Source organism: Ixodes scapularis, unplaced genomic scaffold, assembly GCF_016920785.2.
Source record: "Ixodes scapularis isolate PalLabHiFi unplaced genomic scaffold, ASM1692078v2 PGA_scaffold1__304_contigs__length_218370807, whole genome shotgun sequence".
Classification (NCBI taxonomy): domain Eukaryota; kingdom Metazoa; phylum Arthropoda; class Arachnida; order Ixodida; family Ixodidae; genus Ixodes; species Ixodes scapularis.
This window is the reverse complement of record NW_024609846.1, coordinates 95,579,744-95,601,121: the sequence shown is the minus strand read 5'-3', so window position 1 is coordinate 95,601,121 and position 21,378 is coordinate 95,579,744. Positions and strand designations below refer to the sequence as shown.

Here is a 21,378-nt window from a genome sequence, read left to right as displayed (position 1 = left end):
TTTATATTTCGGTTCACCTTACGCTGGGCCTCAGCGTACGCGTCTCAACCAATCGAGTGCTGAGGAAGTATCACGTGACTGAACCCTTTCCGAAGGTCTCGTGACAGTCGCATGGCTATGGGATTGGATTATTCGTATCATCTACTGCGTTTCATCGTAAGGTGAAACGGAGTATAAAAACGCCCAATGCTCTTGTGGCCGCTTCAGATAGGACACTACATTTTCGAGTTGAGCACTGCCTCGCCTTTTTTTTTTTTTTTTATAAGGTCTTATAATGTACAAAACGCACTACTTAAGGAGCGATCGTATCATTTTGTTGAGAGGAAATTAAACTACCGTTTGAGAAGCGAAGAAGAACCTATTTTTCTTTTTATCAAATTCCCCGCTAGACTACGCGGAGCGCAGGTTCGTCTGCTTCTTCTGCAGAAGTTGTTGTGACGTCAGAAAGACGCCGAGCTGTGATTGGCTTTGAATGAAATATAATGGGTAGACTTCGGAGCAGCTTTCTTTGGGGTGTACCCACTATCCTTCAATTAGAGCCAATCGGAGCTCGGTGTCTTCCAGACGTAACCGAAACTCCTGCGCATGAAGCAGACGACTTGCTCCCCGCATAGGAAACTAAATTTGTGTAGGTCACGTGACGTCAATTTCTCAACTAAATTTGGCGGTGAAATGCACGTATGTACGTACAGATGAACGGACACAATTTTGAGGTTAGAAGAAAGTATGTTATGTTTAAAAGAACACACACACATACAAAAAAAGAAAAGAACACTATGCACTTGTAGTTGTTTATCTACTCCGTTTCTCAGCCCCCGTGAGCGGGCCAAAGCGTCTGACTGTTTCGCCTGGTGACCTTTCAGCCACGACGATAGACATTTACGTGGGCAACGTCCCCAAGGGCCTGGAAGTGGCGCCATACAACGCACGCTGGATTCATTTAGGGTGAGTGGCCCTCTTCCCGAAAGACGCGCTCCGACGCGTCCGCACAGTGTTGCCCGTTCAATCCCTCCTCCCCGCTGGGCACGTCCTGTGTGCCGACGGCGCCCCGCCACGTCCGGACGTTTCAAACTCCGGCGGCTTTCGCACGCCGCTTTGTCACGCGGTGCCGATTTTACTTCCAACAACGGGGAGTGTTCCGCTGAGTAGAAGGGAATGAAGAGCCTACATTTTAGAGACGAAGCAACTTGAATCACGAAGAGCAGTTCGTCTGTTTCTTGCACAGGGGTTGCAATGATGTCAGAACGCCGAGCTCTTATTGGCTGATTAAAAAAAAAAGGTGTGTAGACCTGAAGCCATTGATGTCTACCCACTATCCTTCCAATCAAAGTCAATCAGAACTCGACGTCGTCCTGACGTCACTGGAACTTCCACGGAAAAAGCAGACGACCTGCTCTCCGCATGCACCCTGTTCAAAATTATTATACATCTGGTGGCTCAATGAGGAGTTTGCCTTTGAAAAAACTAATGGCGATTGTGAAACTGCATTTCATCGGATCTGTCACTTTCGCCCATCAGTGTCAGATGATAATTGGTTCTTTTATTACCTTATAATTTGTTATTTTTTTTTTCAATTTCGGTGGTATGAATAGACGACTACAAAGCTATGACCCATAATCCTCTTGATAAGTTTCCCTCATTGTGCCATGAGATGCAAACACTCCGTAATACGCGATCACGTGATCGTTGTATCTGATTTGCGCGTCGTTTTGTACTGACTGCCTCGAACATATATGGCTCACATATCCTTCGCTTGATAATATCTTCAACTTATTCCTTCACCGGCCTCAAGAAGGATGCCGTTATTTTGGCACGAATGTCATACACTGATTCAATCCCCACCCCTGTCCGTTTCTATCTGGATGAACATCGTACCGGCGTGCGGTCGTGTATCACTACTGCGTGGTGCACATTAAAGACCTTAGGCTGGCAGTTGCACTGCACTGGCTAGATTGCTTATCTACAGTGGGTAAAAATGTTGCCATGTCTGGCAGGCTAAACTCCTGCTGTTTAAATGACGAACGATGAATCTGTTTTTTTTTTTTTTCCCTACACTAAAATCCAGGGATCCTGGGTTTAATTTTCACCCCTGCCCGTTTCGATCTGGATGAGCATCGTACCGTCGTGCGGGTCGTGTATCACTAGTGCGAAGAGCACGTTAAAGACCCCAGGCTAGCGGTTGTACTGCACTAGCTAAATAGCTGATCTACAGTGGTTCACAATGTCGCCATGTTGTGGCAGACTAAACTCTTGCTGTATAAAGAACGAATAAATAATTTAGCTATTTTTTTCCATACACCGAGATGATAGTAGTGATCAAAGTTGCCAGACTAAATTTCGGAAAGGGTCTATTTAATGGCGGACGTCTCCTGCACCAATTGGTCGCAAGTACGCGTGCGCTTCGTGGTGGCCTGTAAGGAGGGGCGCAAGAGGAGACGCTTGGAGACTAAACAATGCCTTCGTAACCTCCTCGTAGCTCGTACTGCAAAGGCGGCCCACAAACCACGTGACAACGACCGAGCAGTTGAAACCACTCTTTTACCTATGCACACTGGGAGGGAGCGCAAACCGAACATGGGTTGCCGGTGGCTTTACGACTCACCGCACCTTAAACGACCGAGATAGCCGGGGACGCGTAATCAAAGCTAGAGAATAACGACGTATGAATATATAAAGAGGGCGATTTAGAAGGAAACGCGGGTCGCGTGGAAAAAAAAGAACATTCGCAAGCTCGATTATGCCGACAAAGATCGGGGAACCGCTGCATGTGTTGTGCGCAAAATTACTAGCTTCGAGAACCTCCTCGGAGAAATTGACGTCACGGGACTTGAGGTCACATGACGTGGCGGTGTCACGCCAATTTTCCCGCTAAATTTAAAGCGGAAATTGATATCACGTGGCTTGAGGTCACATGACGTAGTCACGTCCTTCACGAGGCTTGGACGCATAACGTGGTCACGTGACGTCGATTTATCGGCTAAATTTAGCGGGAAAAGTGATGTCGCGTGACTCGTAAACACATGAGATGATTACGTGACGTCAGTTTGTCCGCTAAATATAAGAGGACCATTGACGAGATGCTTCTTCGTGACTAATCTTCGTAACGATTCTTCGTAACGGGCGTTTCGTGGCATTCTTGTCGGTAAAGCACATTATGTGCTGAGATATATATCAGGGGTGGCCAGGTTGGCCTGAGAGCCGCAAACAAAACCATGAAACTTCCAAGAGCCACAAGGGGGGGGGGGGGGGGGGGGGCAAACTTTTGTCCAGAACAATAAACGAAACTCGAACTACTTTCTATCTATACGAGTCAAAAGCAGTCCAACTGTGCGTAAGGTAGCAGTCGCATAAGACTACGAAACCGCAACCCGTCTTTCGATTTAAAACGCGTTCCATTTCTTTTTTTGGGGAAGCGCTCGTGTGGCCGGGCGGGAGGTGGGGGAGTGCTTGTGTGTGTGTGTGTGTGGGGGGGGGGGGGGGGGGGGGTCGGTAGGGGAGTGAGCCGCGGGCCGCACTTTCACACGCGAAGAGCAGCTTGCGCCTCGCGAGCCGCAGCTAGCTAGCTAGCTAGCTAGCTATCTATCTATCTATCTATCTATCTATCAGATAGATAGATAGATAGATAGATAGATAGATAGATAGCTATCTATCTATCTATCTATCTATCTATCTATCTATCTATCTATCTATCTATCTATCTATCTATCTATCTATCTATCTATCTATCTATCTATCTATCTATCTATCTATCTATCTATCTATCTATCTATCTATCTATCTATCTATCTATCTCTCTCTCTCTGTCTATATATATATATATATATATATAACCTCCTCCTTAGTAACCGGTCAGTTAAGTGTTCGCTTTGGAACCAGTGGTAGAGGGAAGGAAAACGACAAGCTGAATTTCGACGGAATGCAGCGTCTGCTGTTCGACCTGCTTGACTGGCCGATCAACGTTCTTTTCAAGCGTTTGAAGGAAGGCGGATTTGGCAAGTTGAACGAGGAGGCAATCGCTAGAATCTAGGCTAAAAAAGAAAAGAATAATGATATTTTAATGAAATAAACCAGATTTATTTCATTTAAGTCAAATCTTTTTTTTGATTTAAATCAGGTTATCTTTATTTCGATCAATGTAGCTAGAAAATAGTGATTCCTTAGTGCTAGATGCATCTTTTAAACATGGTAGATTGATTGCAACAGATCCGATCACTTAAAATGACGTGGAAGAAAAAATTACTGTACATTTAAAGTACAGTTTAATAACGTTTCATGAATGTGATTTCGGTCATATTGCCGCGCGCAAAGTAGGCAGCGCGGCCGTAGCCTAATGGTTATCGCGCTTGCCTCCCACGCGAAGAGCCAGGGTTCGATTCCTGGCCGCGACTATGCATTTTTGTTAACACTGTAATGTGATGTTCTGGTGAAATCGAGAACCATCTAGCTGATTCGAGGTCAGATTGTCCTACGCGTCGAACCTTCTACGTCGAATGCTCCAGAAGCCAACGTCTGTACAAAAGCGGCTCCGCGGGCAAGCCGGAGCCAGTCTCGCCCCAGCGTTCGACTCTGCTGCCACGCCGACTTCGACGCCCGCGACGCTCTGTTATTATCTTTTGTACTCTTCTATTTTTGGCACAAGTTCGCCACATTAAACGTTTATTTCTTCCTGTTTATTTATTGTTTTTTTAGTCACCACCCGTCACATTTTGGTGGAGGTGCGGGGTACCGCATGTCCGTGCAGCGCAGACCTCCGAGTTCCCGCAGTACAAGTCCAAACCCAAGCTCCCGAGGGCCCAACGAAGACCAGATCGAGACTCGATGAAGTCGCCGCACCCAAGGGCTACACCCGGAATACGGACTTTTACCACCCAGGAGCAGGCAGCAGACGATGGCCAACCAGTCGCAGACCCCCGCCGCTCCTTCCGTCGTCTACCTACCCGTCGCTCCTCGGACACCGGCTCCATTCCACGGCGAGCAGCACGAAGACGTCGAGGACTGGCTTCAACAGTACGAGCGGGTGGCCCAGCACAACCGATGGACGGACGACCAGCGCCTGCAGAACCTTTACTTCGCGCTCGAAGGAACGGCCAGGCACTGGTTCGAGAATCGGGAGACTTCGTTGATCTCGTGGACCGCCTGCAAGAATGAGTTAAGGCGAACTTTCACTAACCAGTATCGACGGGAGAGGGCCGAGGACCTTCTTCGAATGAGAAATTAGGGCGCAAACGAGACTATCACCAGTTTCGTCGAGGATGTCCTGCGCCTGGTCACTCGCGCCGACCCTCAAGCCACCGACGAAAAGGAGTTGCGGATCCTGATGCGAGGCGTACGAGATGACATCTTCGGAGGCCTCGTCCGCAACCTGCCGACCACCGTCGAAACGTTTGTAACAGAGGCGACCAACATTGAACGGGCCCTGCAAGCACGAGCCGCTCCCTTCCATCGAGCTCCTGCCGTCGCTGCACCCACGCCGTCAAGCTGCACCCTCAGCCCCAATATTCCGGGGATCCGAGAAATAGTCCGGGACATCGTCCGTGGAGAACTGAAGAAGCTGATACCTGCCGCCGAACCTGCAGCTTCACTCTCGATCGCCGAGATTGTTCGAGAAGAGGTCCAGCAAGTGCTCCAGCCAGACGTTCTCGCCGACGCCGCACCGGAACCACCAGCTGTGACCTATGCCGCCGTTGTTCGTCGTCCGCAGCCTCCTATTGCTCGGCAGTACCCATCTGCACCCCAACGAGAAGTCTCTTCGCCGCAGTACGCGCCGCGCCAAGAGCAGCGTGGACTTCGAAAGACCGACGTGTGGCGCACGGATGACGGACGCCCGGTGTGCTTCCACTGCGGGGAGGCTGACCACGTTTACCGGAGGTGCCCCTACCGCCAGCTCGGCCTACGAGGATTCGCTCAAAACCGACCGTCGACCTCGTTTTGGAGAACGACCAAGGGGCATCGAGGAATACCTCAGTCGCCCTCCGTCACCAGCGCCCACCGCATCACGAGGTTCCCGTTCTCCATCCCCCCGACGTTCCGTGTCGCCTTTCCGTCGGTCGCGCCGTGACAGCCTGTCCCCCCTATCTCGTCGGGAAAACTAAGTGCGACAACGCCTTGAGGTGCCGTCGCCGAAGACGACCCGAGCAAAGAGCCTCCAAGAACGCCGGAGCGCTCCCACTCTCCCGACGCCACGCATCGTTACGACGCGCCTGCAACGGTGTCCAACAACCTAAACGTCGTCATCGACGGCCACGACGCATCGGCACTCGTGGACACCGGAGCAGACTACTCAGTCTTGAGTGGGAGGCTCTCCCGCCGCCTTCGAAAAGTCATGACGCCGTGGGAAGGACCCCAAATACGAACCGCCGGAGGACATCTCATCACACCAGTCGGGAGATGCACTGCTCGCGTCGAGATCCACGGTGAAACGTGCCCTGTCAAGTTCGTCGTTCTGCAAGACTGTTCGAGGGACGTTATCCTCGGAATGGACTTTCTCTGCGAGTATGGCGCCGTAATCAACCTCGGAACAAACCGGCTGACGCTACGAAAACCTGCTCCACCAGCGGAGGAACCCCAAGCGACGTCACCCACGGTCCGAGTCCTCGCAAACCACGCAAACCTACCACCGCGGTCGAGTGTTTTCGTACTTGTCGGGGTCGATAAAGCTTCCTGTGGCAAAGTTCTTCTCGAGGGAAGCCTCCAATTGCTCCTGGGAAGAGGCATAGGCGTCGCAAGGGGAGTAGCTGAACTTCTGGATGGGCGGACTGTGGCCCTCGTGACGAACTTCCGAAACGAAACGCAACACCTCACGAAAGCTGCAGCCGTGGGCCACGTCGAGAAACTCCAAAACCCCGCCGAAATCACCGCGATTACTGACGAATCCTCGCCGCCCCAGCAAGACAGTACGTCGCCAGCGCAGCTCGACATTGACCCTAAGCTTCCGGACCCTAAACGGCGTCAGCTGGTTAACCTCCTCGCCGAATACCGCGACTGCTTTGCGACGTCGTCGAACGTGCGCCAGACCGCGGTTGCCAAGCACCGCATCGTTACCGAGGACGACGCGCGCCCTGTGCATCGATCGCCGTACAGAGTCTCCGCTAAGGAAAAGGAGGTGATCCATCAGCAAGTTCAAGAGATGCTGAATGACGACATAATTCAACCTTCAAGCAGTCCATGGGCCTCTCCAGTCGTGCAGGTTAAGAAAAAGGACGGAACTCTTCGGTTCTGCGTGGACTACCGGCAGCTCAACACGGTTACGAAGAAAGACGTCTACCCACTCCCCCGCATCGACGACACTCTAGACCGGCTGCGCCACTCTCGATACTTTTCATCAATGGACCTGAAGAGCGGCTACTGGCAAATCGAGGTCGACAAACGGGACCGAGAGAAGACAGCCTTCGTCACGCCGGATGGACTGTACGAGTTCAAGGTGATGCCCTTCGGACTATGCACGGCGCTAGCAACTTTCCAGCGTGTCATGGACACCGTACTGGCAGGACTGAAGTGGCAGAGCTGTCTCGTCTACCTCGATGACGTCGTAGTGTTTTCCAGCGACTTCGACGAGCACTTGAGACGACTCCGAGCTGTTCTTCATGCCATTCAGACCGCCGGACTCACACTCAAGCCGTCAAAGTGCCGGTTCGCCTATGACGAACTGAAGTTCCTTGGCCACGTGGTTAGTAACGAAGGCGTCCGCCCAGACCCCGAGAAGACTCGCGCCGTCGCGGCATTTCCAGCGCCGACAGATAAGAAGGCCGTGCGAAGATTCCTTGGACTTTGTGCCTATTATCGACGCTTCGTTCGGGATTTCGCAAGGATTTCCGCACCACTTACGAATCTCACGAAAGACGCCGAGAAGTTCGAATGGGCCAAGGAGCAACAGCAGGCATTCGACGAACTGAAACGACGACTCCAGACTGCTCCTGTGCTTGGACATTTCGACCAGGATGCGGAAACAGAAATTCACACGGACGCAAGTATCGTGGGACTGGGCGCAGTACTAGTCCAAGTGCAAGAAGGCATCGAGCAAGTCATCGCCTACGCAAGTCGGACATTGTCCAAGGCGTAGAAAAATTACTCCACGACTGAGAAAGAATGCCTTGCGGTCGTCTGGGCAATAACGAAGTTTCGTCCGTACTTGCACTGTTAAAAATGAGTCGTGAAATTTACGAGGAAAGTTCTGGCAGCTCTATTTCCAAACCTTTCCCGTCAAAATAACGTACAATCATTTTTTTGAAATTATGTGGGTAAAGTTGTCAAAAAAACGAGGCACCGCATTCTTAGTTTACGAGCATAGACGTGAAAATGACGATTGAATCGTTTTCAAATCTTCCCCCGTGAAAATAACGTACTGTCGTTTTTCTAAATTGACTAGGAAAGTCGTCGTTTTTATTTGCGGCTTTGTACGTGAAAATTACGAGGAAATCTTTGGCAGCTCTATTTCCAAACATTCCTCGTGAAAATGACGTACCAGCGTCTTCTGAAACTGTGTGAGAAAAGCAATAAAGAAAAGGTGGATTGCATTTTTCAGCTGAAAGTATGTATGTGTAGCATACAGTCATTATGATCAGTGTTCTTCACGTAATTATAAAGACAAAAATTGAAAGATTACTTATCACTTTATTCAAGTTTCCGAGCTTCCTCACTGTACACCCTCCTTGGTGATGATGGTGTGCCATTACATCCTGCGGGAAAAGGGAAGAGAAAATTACCCTATGCCACCCTATGATATAACGTCACATAACTCGCTCAAAGGACCACTATGAGAGGAAAGCAAAAAAGATAGTAACAGCTTCATCCTGACAAAAGAGTGAGGAAAATCGGACAATAGCATTTCTGAAAGTCTGATATGTCAGACATTGCTGTTGTGCCTTCTTTGCATGCACAGGGCTATGCTACAGGTAATAGTGTTCACTGCAGGGCACAACATTTATTACATCAAACCTTAGGCACCATTAAGAAAATGTGTGACAAACAATAGCCTTTTCCAGATTCAAGGTTGCAGCTGCTACATTTAAAGCCCGTATGGATTGATGAAGGCCACAGCGAAAACATCTGCAAATGGCCATTTTTCAGGGCTGTGCTAACATTAAAATTTTCGCATAGCAGTTTAGTATTATACGGTATTTGATGTTGGTTTCAACATTAATCGTACTACTGTAAACGGCTTAATTTTTGCAAAGGCTTAGTTTTTGCGAGTTTATCGAAATTGCTTCAAATTGGTCATGCAAATAAGTAACCCCATGGCTGCGAATACGTTGAACATTACTCCTGAATGTGAAATTTTGCTCCCGCAAAGTATTTCCAAAACCGACACTTCACAAAATGTATGAAATATCAAGCTCGCGAAAATAAAGTCGTTTACGCCAGTCGAACATTCCAAAGCGCTCGTAAAGTCACCATTGCAATGAATTGGCTTTGTTCAGTGCGCTTCTCCGCATGTGCACTGCGCTGCGGAGAAGCGAAACCCATGGAGCAGACTCCGCAATCGCATTAATCGCGCTAACACCCAACACCATCTAGAATAATCAAAGCCTCGGCATCGCCTCCTCTCCCTTCATGAAACGTCATCACAGTCGGATGGCGCTAACTCGGCTACTGGGCCCGAGTCCAACCTTCGACGCGCTGATGGAACACGAGCCCCGGCCGAACACTGACGCAGCACTCGTGCCCAATCTCGGGCCTCAATCGATCTGGCTGTGATGACGGTGCGGAGGCCTTCTGCTTATCTAGGTGGTGGTGTAACACCCCAGTCGCAAGAATCTCGCTTTGTCGCAGTGCAGACTCATACTTTGGTGGGAAATGCACACCTCCATAGCGGAGAGGTTTTGACATGTACACAGGAGGAATTAAGAAAAAAATGTAAAAATGGTTACGTGAATGTTTATGCATCTGATGGATGTCGGTACTCCCCTCAAGGTCAAATTTAGAAAACAAATAACACTGTAGCTATCCTGTTATCAAGAATATGTATTAGGCTGCAATGTCCTAACATGCTATGTCACGACGTTGCAGCAACAGTTCTAATTTGAAATTAAAGGATGAGCATGGCGAGAAGGCCATCAAATCATATATGTATACTCACAACCTCTATGTGGGCCTTGACCTGATGATAGCCAGAGCCACTACATAATTTGGATCAAAACTAACCGAGCTTTGGCAGTGGGGCGATGATAACGAGATCAATTAGAATTTCATTAAAAAGTATATGTATTGCCCTCATGCTGATTATGTACGCTTATAAATCTATATGCCCATGCAGCATGCTGCTGACAAGCATAAATAAATGACAAGCTTTGCTTGCTGCCTCGATTACAACTGTGCAGCTTAAGCTGATCCTTGAGAATTTTAAGAGAGCATTCAGTTTGGTAATCAAAATTATTCGCTTCTAACTTTATTTCAGTGGATGACTATCTGCCCCTGATATTAGGTATTTTTTTGTACCATACCTAAAGTTACTATTCGTGCACGATCATGCTCCTTCACTGACACATTACTGCATTTTGAAAACATATGTACTAAAGTAATCAAAGCAGCCTACAGCTAAACAAGTGATACCAACACTGTCAGGATGCCTGAGGCTAGCGTGACGGCACTAAGTAACAGGCTTGGAGAGAGGTGCAGACACTGTGATATTCAACTGAAAAGTTAGTAAGCTCAAGTCATTATACACTTTAAGCCCAAAATTCCTGATTCGCACATGCCTATTATTCTCAGTATGAAGCCAAAGGCGAACCAAGTAATAGTCCATTGATTTATTACCGAAATAGAATACAATTTGAATACCAAACTGGATGCTTTGCTTATTTTTGGAAGGTTGCGATAAAAAATGCACTACTTAATTGGGTGAAAAACAGAGCCTTGTAACACAATCATGTGCATGATTACATTCTACAAGTCGTTTTACATGTATACACATCATTCTATATCAAAGCTAACAGAATTTTCAAAAAAGGTCGCGAGAGTTATGGGAATGTCTTCTTCATTGCGCGTTCGTGGGACTGTGTGGACATCAGTAAAGGGGATAACCGTCACAGTATGTTGACTAATTGACGAAAATTTGTTAGCTTTGTAACTAATGGTGTTATGGGCCATGCTGCAACAGCAGTGTTAAAAGCCAGCCAATATTAAAGGCTATCTCGACTTAAACAATTCACGAAATGCCAAGCGGCTTCCACATATTCATTGTCCAACTTTTGTGTTTTAATGTTGGATGCAAAAACCGCGCTCAGGAGCTCAAGAATTTGTGCCGTTAATGGTGGGTGGAAGAGTGACATAGTCGTACTGGGCACATCGTCACTATCTCAACAGTGTGTCCTTGCTAGATGCATCCGCGTCATACTTCCAAGATAAAAAGGTGCGTCCGAGGCAACCACATCCGCACAACATCCTGAGGTCTTCCCCGAGTGCGCAATTTTCGAATCGGGTGACAAAAAAAAGCTAATTTTTAGCATTCCATATCTTGAACCTTGTTGCTATACAGAAATTCTGTTAGTCTAATATTTACTGCCTTTGAAACTAGAATTGAAATGTATCTTATAAAACAATTAATTAAAAACATTATTAAAAAAATTTTGTTCATTAGTTTTGATTAACATACTGCAACGGTTATCCCCTTATCTAATGTCCTCCAAGCCTCACAAACACACAGTGAGGGAATTATTTAAGTAACTCGTGCCGTTTTTTGTTTTTTTAATTTCGTTTGAATCAAAATAGACAGCTTTGTATACATGTATATAAAAATATTGAATGCATGTCCATCCCACTATAGAGGTCCACCTTTTCCTTAGGTAAAACTGGATCAAACTGGAGAAGGCCAGTTTTACATAAACCCCCAGCATGGTATGTACCAAAGACCGCCAGAAATGATTGCTCACCTCACTGAACACTCTGTGCGGCTTGAAGACAGCGGCTTGTGGTCTGACGGTGGGTCAACCCGCTTGGTGTAGATGGGAACTGCGAGAAATTTAATGCAGCTTGCCATATACCAGAAAATAACAAAGACAAGGTCAGTATTACATAAACCCCCAGCATGGCATGCACCAAAGACAGCCAGAAATGATTGCTCACCTCATAGAACACTTTGTGCGGCTTGCGGTCTAAAGGTGGGTCAACCCGTTTGGTGTAGATGGGAACTGCGAGAAAGTTAATGCAGCTTGCCATGTACCAGAAAGTAACAAAGACAAGGCCAGTATTACATAAACCCCCAGCATGGCATGCACCGAAGACAGCCAGAAATGATTGCTCACCTCATAGAACACTTTGTGCGGCTTGAAGACAGCGGCTTGTGGTCTGACGGTGGGTCAACCCGCTTGGTGTAGATGGGAACTGCGAGAAAGTTAATGCAGCTTGCCATACACCAGAAAATAACAAAGACAAGGTCAGTATTACATAAACCCCCAGAAGGGGATGTACCAAGAACCACCAGAAATCATTGCTCACCTCAGAGAGCACTCCACGCGGCTTGAAGAGAGCGGCTTGCAATTTTTGTTGCTGGGACCTGCAATATATTTAATACAGCCTGCCGTATACCACAAGGACAAAGCCAGTAATACATAAGCCTACAGCACATGTCCCAAGGACCACTACAAATGCACGCTCACCTCATGGAACATTCCATGTGGCTTAAAGAGAACGGCTTGCAATCTGTATTGGTGCGTGCACCTGTTTGGTGCAGCTGGGACCTGCAATAAATTTAGTACAGCTTGCCATATACCACAATGTAACAAAGACAAGGCCAGTTATACGTAAGTCTAAAGCACGACATGTCGCAAGGATTGCTAGAAATGCTTGCTCACCTCATAAAGCACCCCATGCGACTTGAAGAGAGCGGCTTGCAACCTGAGGGTGAGTGCACCTGCTTGGTGCAACTGGAACCTGCAATAAATTTAATACAGCTTGCCTTATACCCACAAAGTTATAAAGACAAGACCAATATTACATAAGCCTCCAGCATGAAATATCCCAAGGACCACTAGGAACGCTTGCCGAACTCATAGAGCTCTCCATGCGGCTTGAAGAGAGCGGCTGGCAATCTTTGGATAGTACCTACGGGTTCATTTCCCTTCCTTGATGAGCCTGAGCACTTTCGGATAACTGCCGCTCTTTGCGGTGTGTCATGGTGCACACCTGATACCTCTTTTGAGGTTTATCTGGCCAAAGTACCTATAACAAACATATAACAATTGGGTCACACACTGCAGTAGCCAGCAATACCACAGCAATGACAAACATTAGATAAGTGAATAAACATAAAATTATGTTTACTAACCAAAATATGGTAACTGCCTTCTTAAGTATTGGTATAATGGGCTATGCTGCGATTGCAATTTTAAACGGAGACATTATTAAAGCCCAACCTAAATGAAACAATTTTGTGAAAAAGCAGCAAGTTTTGAGGTAATCCATGTTTTTCGGAAATCGCCGGTTAGAGTTTTGGGCTTACATTTCTCTCTTTAAAATTGCAATTGCGAAGAGGCCCATTAAACCGCTAAATAATAATAATAATATTCAAAATAATAATATAATACATTTATTGTATCTAGCACACATCGGTTAGCATGACGGGCACATCAAAGCCAACATGAGGCTTGTGGGATATGCCACCCTGAAATTAACAGTCCAACATAGCTATACTTTGAGCCCGAGTGCAAAGTGAAACAACTATATGCAGACGTCATTAGGATGTCACAGGTGTCATGTGACACAGTTAGACGCAGACACAGCATGCACATGCACACCAACATATGCAAATACAACGTTAAATTTGAAAATAGCCACTGTAAAAAAAGAGGAAGCAATTATAACCTCGTTAAAAAAAATCATGCACTAATGATAATAAATGTAACTATATTAAACACAAATAACGCAACTATACTAAACACAAATTCATTAAACCGAGTCCAAAGGGGAAGTGTCACGGCCGGGGTGTCTGAAGCTGCACAAGTGTAATCTACAGTGAAATAAGAGAAGAAAAGTAAAAAGCTATGTAATTAAACAGTGACTTTACAATTTTTGGTTAATTAGTAAACATATTTTGACGTTTATCCGCCCGTCTAATGTCCGCCGAGCCCTACAATTATACAGTGAGGACGGCATCCACATATATATCACCCTCATTTTCCTTTACAATCCGTTCAAGATTACAAAAAAAAAAAAAAAAAACTATATCACAAGAAGCTTTCGACGTCATTTCAGCTGTCTAATGACTCAGGTGTGCAAATGATTGAACAGTACTCATCAATGAGAAATAAAAGAAGAAAGCGCAGAAAAATAAATAAAATATAAACTTCTGCGAAGCCGATCATCCGTTGGGTATGCTGAGCTAATTATTACGATTTTGCGAAATGTTCACCCCTAAACAGACAGTGCGGTGGAAGCTGCATGTTCGTTTGACCAGTCAACTGTCGATTCTGCACAACGTGGTCACCGCCTCTCCGCATACTCACGCGGGGAGAGCGAGGTCATGCGATAAGAGGCTTTAATAGTTGGCGAACAAGTAGCTTGCACCGCACTGTCAGCGTAGGCGTGAACGGAATATAGGACATGCAAAAACCTAAAATATATGTACCGTATTTTCCGGGCTATAGTCCGTACATGGTGTATAGTCCGCAGGCGCAAATTGGGGGTCAAAAGTAAAAGTTCTTGCTTTAGATAGTCCGCACCCGGTGCATAGTCCGCGTGCCGTGCATAGTCGGCACCTGGTGCTTAGTCGACACGAAAATCTTCTTATAGACGGCACACCTTGACACATGTCTGCTTTCTAAGCACACAAAGAAGCCTACAATCAGGCACGTGCCAAAATTTTGTTTCGGGGGGCGGGGGGGGGGGGGGGGGTCCTATGACAAAATGCTGTATGTGGGGGAGGGGAGGTCCCAGCAAAACGGAAGATTTCGGGGGGGGGGGGGGCATAGGCCTTCCCCCTGGCTACGTGCCTGCCTATAATATACATAAATCATCATTAACATACTCATTCACTCACAAAATCCGTCACATCTCCTCATAATGAACGATCTTGAAAAACAAAATTCGTGTATACCGCACGCGTAGAGAGTCCGCACAGCCTAAAATTTCAACTTTTAAACATGTATAGACCTTGGACTATAGCCTGGAAAATACGATATAAAAAATAAGCACAGTGTTAAATATAAAGTCAAAACCAGCAGCGAGCTGCAGAGTGGATGTTTACAATAATTAACCCTCCAAACTGCTTGAGAAATTTCCCGTCAAATTACGAGGCGGCCAATAAATTTGTGTACGTCTTACCGCTCATTCACACTGGAAGCGGATCCGCGTTCGCAAAGCGGTTGCGAACGCGGTTGTATAAAGATTCAATACTATTGCACGCGCACTCGATGACATCAAGTGCGCGTGCAATTGCACTGGATCTTTATACAACCGCGTTCGCAACCGCTTTGCGAACGCGGATCCGCTTCCAGTGTGAATGAGCGGTTAGAGACTCGTGAATCGAGTGCACTGGAAACTTCCGTTTTCGAAGCCGCTAAAACGTCGTTCAATGCCATTGCATCGTTACAAAGACGTTAGCCGCTCGCTATGTTGTCTAGCTGCATGAATGTTGTTGCAAAAACAAACACAGAAACTAAGCTTCCATAAAAGCTCGTACTCACGAGTTCTCCTAAGGGATAAGGCGCAGGGCTCTGAGTAAAGGCGCCGCCGTTGCAGCACGGATAAAAAAACACGTGCATATTATAACGGAAACATAACGTGCTGAAAAAGAAACACCAAAAGCACGATGTGTCGGTGGACGCCCGTGTTCTCAGACCGCGGATTTCGAACACGCTCGAGCGCTTTCCGTCCACAACCGAAAGCACTCAAACCGCGAACATGGAGAAATATTCGATTACAATACGTAAGCAAGACATTGCAAGGATAAAGTCACATTGCATACCTTGAAGTGGGGGATTTAGTCGTCGATGAGCTGATGAGGCCCTGATGCATCACAGAACACTACACTGACCACGATGTCAACAGCCACCGAGGCGAGTTCGACGAACGCCCGAAGAGCGATAGCATGGCGATAGCTGCTGCAACCTCTGTTTGCGCCTGCGCGGCACGGGCGCACGACTCGGAGCAAAACCGCAAAACAACAGAGATGGGTGTTGCAACGACCGCAACAACGGCAACAACGCACCAACACCGCCATTCTGCGAGAGAGGAGGGCCGCGAAAGAGCTGCGGGGCTGCGCGCTGCGCGGCGGGACATTCAACTCCTCGCCATCTGCGCATGCTTGCACTCCTGGGATTTCGGCTTTTCTGGAAGGCTCGGCTCTCGCGCCAAATAAATAATGAGGGCATCCTCGTATTTTGAAATGATGAGCGTGCCCTTCTTTTTTGACGAGAGAAAGACACGTCAAATGGACGTAAATTTTTTACAGTGTGTACGAGAGCCCGTTCCGTGTAGTCACGGACCACCACTCGCTCTGCTGGCTTGCGAACCTGAAGGACCCGTCAGGACGCCTCGCTCGATGGAGTCTTCGACTACAAGAGTTCAACATTACAGTGGTCTATAAGTCAGGCCGCAAGCACAGCGACGCCGACTGCCTGTCCTGAGCCCCCGTCGAAACCCCTTCCGGCTGCAGCGACGACAATGACGACGAGTGCTTCCTAGGAGCAGTGAACACCGACGATATGGCACGACGTCAACGGGACGATCCTGAGCTGCGCGCATTAATCGAGAACCTGGAAGGGGGCAGGAGTACCGTGCCACGTGTCTTCTCACGAGTACTGCCGACCTTCGCCATCCGACAAGGTGTACTCTACAAAGAGAACTTCGGCGACAACAACACACCGTGGTTGCTGGTAATCCCGAGTGACCTTCGAGAGGAGATCTTCCAAGCCTGCCAGGACGACCCGACATCCGGACACCTTGGTTACGGCCGGACACTGGCCCGTATTTGTGAAAAGTATTACTGGCCGAAGCTCCCCAAGACCGTCCACCTATACACACGATCATGCCACGAGTGCCAGCGACGCAAGAAACCGCCGACGAGGCCGGCCGGACTTCTGCAGCCCATTTCTCCTCCAACTACACCCTTCCAGCAGATCGGAATAGATCTACTTGGTCCTTTTCCGCCTTCGATGTCGGAATGGATCTACTTGGTCCTTTTCCGCCTTCGATGTCGGGGAACCGCTGGATCATCGTCGCCACAGATTATCTCACACGGTACGCCGAAACGAAAGCTCTTCCTTCAGGGACTGCTGTGGAAGTCGCCAAGTTTTTCATCGAGTCCATCGTCCTCCGGCACGGCGCTCCCGAAGTTCTGATTACAGATCGCGGATCTTCGTTCATGGCCCAGCTGACGCAAGAGATCCTTCGTCTCAGTGGCACCGGCCATCGTCGAACCACTGCATACCACCCGCAGACCAACGGGCTGACCGAGCGACTCAACAAGACAATCGCCGATATGATCTCTATGTACGTCGACGTAGAGCACAAGACGTGGGACGAGGTGTTGCCCTACGTCACGTTTGCCTACAATACGGCGGTTCAGGAGACCACTGGATTCACCCCTTTCCAGCTGGTACATGGTCGGAAGGTAACGACCATGCTGGACGCAATGCTGCCCCATGAGCCATCTGACAATGAGACTGACGACGCCCAGGCGGTTGCTCAACGCGCCGAAGAAGTCCGCCAGCTCGCCCGACTCATGATTCAAGACCAGCAACGCGTCGACGCGGGCCGCTACAACCTTCGTCGCAGGGACATTCACTTCCAGCCCGGAGACAGGGCGTGGGTGTGGACGCCCATCCGTCGCCGCGGCCTCAGTGAGAAACTGCTGAAACGGTACTTTGGACCATACAAGGTACTTCGTCGCCTCGGCGAGCTGAACTACGAGGTGATGCCCGACGGAACAAGAACATCATCACACCGCCCACCACTACCTGAAGTCGTCCACGTCGTGCGCCTGAAGCCGTACTACGCTCGATAGGACTGTGGATCTTATGTGTTTCAAATAACTCTTTAGTTTGCCGTTCTTTTTATGTGCTTTGTTTTGTTTTGTGTTGCATCGGGGCGATGCACTTTTTAAGGGGGGAGTAATGCCGCGCGCCAAGTAGGCAGCGCGGCCGTAGCCCAATGGTTATCGTGCTTGCCTCCCACGCGAAGGGCCAGGGTTCGATTCCTGTCCGCGACTATGCATTTTAGAGCGCAGCTCTTAGGGGCCCGTTTCCGGCTTGAGCGGCGTCGCCCTCGCCGTCGCCGTCGGCGTAACCGCGCGGTGCATCATGGGAAATATCCCATAATGCACCGCGCGAGCCCCCCACCGGGGTCACGTGACTTCGTGGGGAGGCACGTGACCCCCCGAAGTCACGTGACTCCCCTGAGGTCACGTGACCCCCTCCTCGAGGTCACGTGACCGCCTCCTCGAGGTCACGTGACTCCCCTGAGGTCACGTGACCCCCTCCTCGAGGTCACGTGACCCCCCGAGGTCACGTGACCCCCGCCGATGTCGCGTGACCCCCCAATGACGTCATTGACACTGATGACGTCACCGGCATCCACATCGTCATCGTCATCATCAGTGATGACGATGACGATGCGGATGCCGGTGACGTCATAAGTGATGATGACGATGACGATGTGGATGCTGGTGACGTCATCAGTGATGATGACGATGACGATGTGGATGCCGGTGACGTCATCAGTGATGATGACATCAATGATGAGGACGTCATCAGTGACGATGACGATGTGGATGCCGGTGACGTCATCAGTGATGATGACGATGTGGATGCCGGTGACGTCATCAGTGATGACGTCATCAGTGATGATGACGATGCGGATGCCGGTGACGTCATCAGTGATGATGACGATGTGGATGCCGGTGACGTCATCAGTGATGATGACGATGACGATGTGGATGCCGGTGACGTCATCGGTGATGATGACGATGACGATGTGGATGCCGGTGACGTTACCGACATCCGCATCGTCATCGTCATCATCACTGATGACGAAATCAGTGACGTCATTGATGTCGTCACCGGCATCCGCATCGTCATCGTCATCATCACTGATGACGTCGTCAGCGACGTCACTGATGACGTCACCGACATTCGCATCGTCATCGTCATCATCGCTGGTGAAGTCATCAGTGACGTCACTAATGACGTCATCAGTGACGTCAGTGATGACATCATCGGCATTGGGGGTCAGGTGACCCCCAAGGTCACGTAACCCCCCCCTGGTTAGTCTAACCCCCCCCCCCCCCCCCAGCGCCCTTCCCTCCTCCTCCTCAAGAGCTGCGCTCCAATTCGGCGTTACAGGGAGTTGTAAGCGGCTTTCACTTTTTTTGTTAACACTGTAATGTGATGTTCTGGTGAAATCGAGAACCGTCTAGCTGATTCGAGGTCAGAATGTTCTACGTGTCGAACCTTGTATACGTCGAATGCTCCAGAAGCCAACGTGTGTACAAAAGCGGCTCCGCGGGCAAGCCGGAGCCAGTCTCGCCCCAGCATTCGACTCTGCTGCTACGCCGACTTCGACGCCCGCGACGCTCTATTATTATCTTCTGTACTCTTTTATTTTTGGCACAAGTTCGCCACATTAAACGTTTATTTCTTCCTGTTTATTTATTGTTTTTTTAGTCACCACCCGTGACAATATTAGTACAAAAACAGCTTTACTTGCTTTTCATTTCGCGTTCTGACTTCAAAAATGGAAGTACTCATCTTCTCGTCTCGTCACGTGACCTCAGGGGCTCACGTGACGTCACCGGGGTCACGTGACCTCACGGGGGTTACGTGACCTCACATTTACGCCGACGCTGACGCCGCTCAAGCCGGAAACGGGCGCCTGAGAGCTGCGCTCTAAAAGTAATTATTTGAGGACCTGAGCCGCTTGTGGGGATTACGGGAACTATGGTGAAATGTCTTATGGGGTACACGCGCGGAAGTCAACTAGCCGTCAGCTCCGTGGCGAACCGTATTTTGTGTCGATCGCTTGCCGCGACCTTCGGCGATGGTAATCCTTGAAAAGTGACAATCACAGTGGAAGCAAAAACCCAACGGGAAAGCAAATGGTCCCCCAGAGTACGTCACTCGAAAGAAGACGCGAGAGTTGAGAGATATTTTGACCTTTGATTTGTTTCAAATTTTTTTCCAATAAAAACTAGCGCGCGCAAAAAAACACGGTTGTATCTTCGTGCCATGGGTGACACAGATTCATTTTCACAGGTAATTGGCCAAAGTCCGTTCCCGCGGTTTTGTTTTTTAGCTACCTAATCTAAATACATTTTCCGAATAACCAGGTCTTATTCTTCCCGGTATGCTAATCATCACCTCTAAATTAAAATAATTATTAAAAAAAAAAAAGTCGAATGAAGGTTACGCTAAATCCAACCTTCAAATTTTCCCGCGGTCTCAAGTAGAGTGACCACATTTGTGTTGCCTGCCAGTCGAAGAAGCACAGTCAAGAACACAGCTTTTCGCGCAATTTTCTTTTGTTTTGCTGCCACAATTTGTTCATTTCACGCTATCAAACTTTGTGTAAACGGTCGGGAACAAGCTGTGCTGCCCCCCCCCCCCCCCCCCCCCCCCCCCCTTTATGAAGGTATATGAAGTCACGTTTTCAGTGTTGGGACTAGGGCCTCTCAAACTCAAAGACCCCATTTAAGAATTGAATACCGTTGCCAGAAAAAAAAAGAAAAAGATTGAGACTTATAATTTGGGTTACAGGTTCAGCTGTGTCCACGAAATTTTTATAGTCGCTGATTTCCCTCGAACAAACATTGAGGGAAATCAGCGACTATAAAAATTTCGCCAGAGCTCGTCGTCATCGCCGCAAAGACAATGACCTGCAGAAACAAAACAACCCGAGACACGAGGTCGCGTCAGGAGCTCCTTGTAGGATTGTGTCCCGTGTCCAGCCTCGGCCTCCGGTAGCGGTTTAGCGGCTGAGGAGCCGAACTTACTGACAGGCGGGACGGACCAACGCCACCCAGAATAATATCGAGGCCTGTGCGCTAGAATTCTGACGTTATCACAGTGAGGTCGAGCGAACGGGCAGACTGGACACGGGTGCTTTGCCATCGTTTGGCTGGGCCTCCTGTCCAATCCACGCGTCGAAGGATGCTCGGCGTCGGACTCGTGTCCAATGGCTGATTTGGCGCCATCGGACTGTGTTGACGTTAAGTGGTGGAAGAAAAGAACATTCGCAGGCCTCGACAATTCTAGTTTGCGTTGGATGGACCACGTGTGAGGGTTCAGTGGAGGTGGACACGTCGTGACAACTTCGCCAAAAAGAAATGAGGAGCCCCGCGGTTCAGAGTCGAAGGAGATCGAGACCGAGGAAGGACCGACTCTCCCCGGGCGGCGCGCTATCTTGCAACGTTCAACGAGTGTGCCATGTAACCATTTTGTTATGCACTTC

At 48.7% G+C, this 21,378-nt stretch overlaps 1 protein-coding gene across 1 annotated transcript in view; it reads left to right on the top strand.

Annotated features, from left to right (window-relative positions):
* Nucleotides 1–21,378, top strand: part of LOC121046804 (centrosomal protein of 104 kDa) — a 129,780-nt gene that overhangs the window by 5,470 nt on the left and 102,932 nt on the right. The window contains exon 3 of the mRNA XM_042290273.1: nucleotides 864–945. Within this exon, the coding sequence (XP_042146207.1) occupies nucleotides 864–945 (82 nt within the window). The remainder of the gene's footprint in view (nucleotides 1–863; nucleotides 946–21,378) is intronic.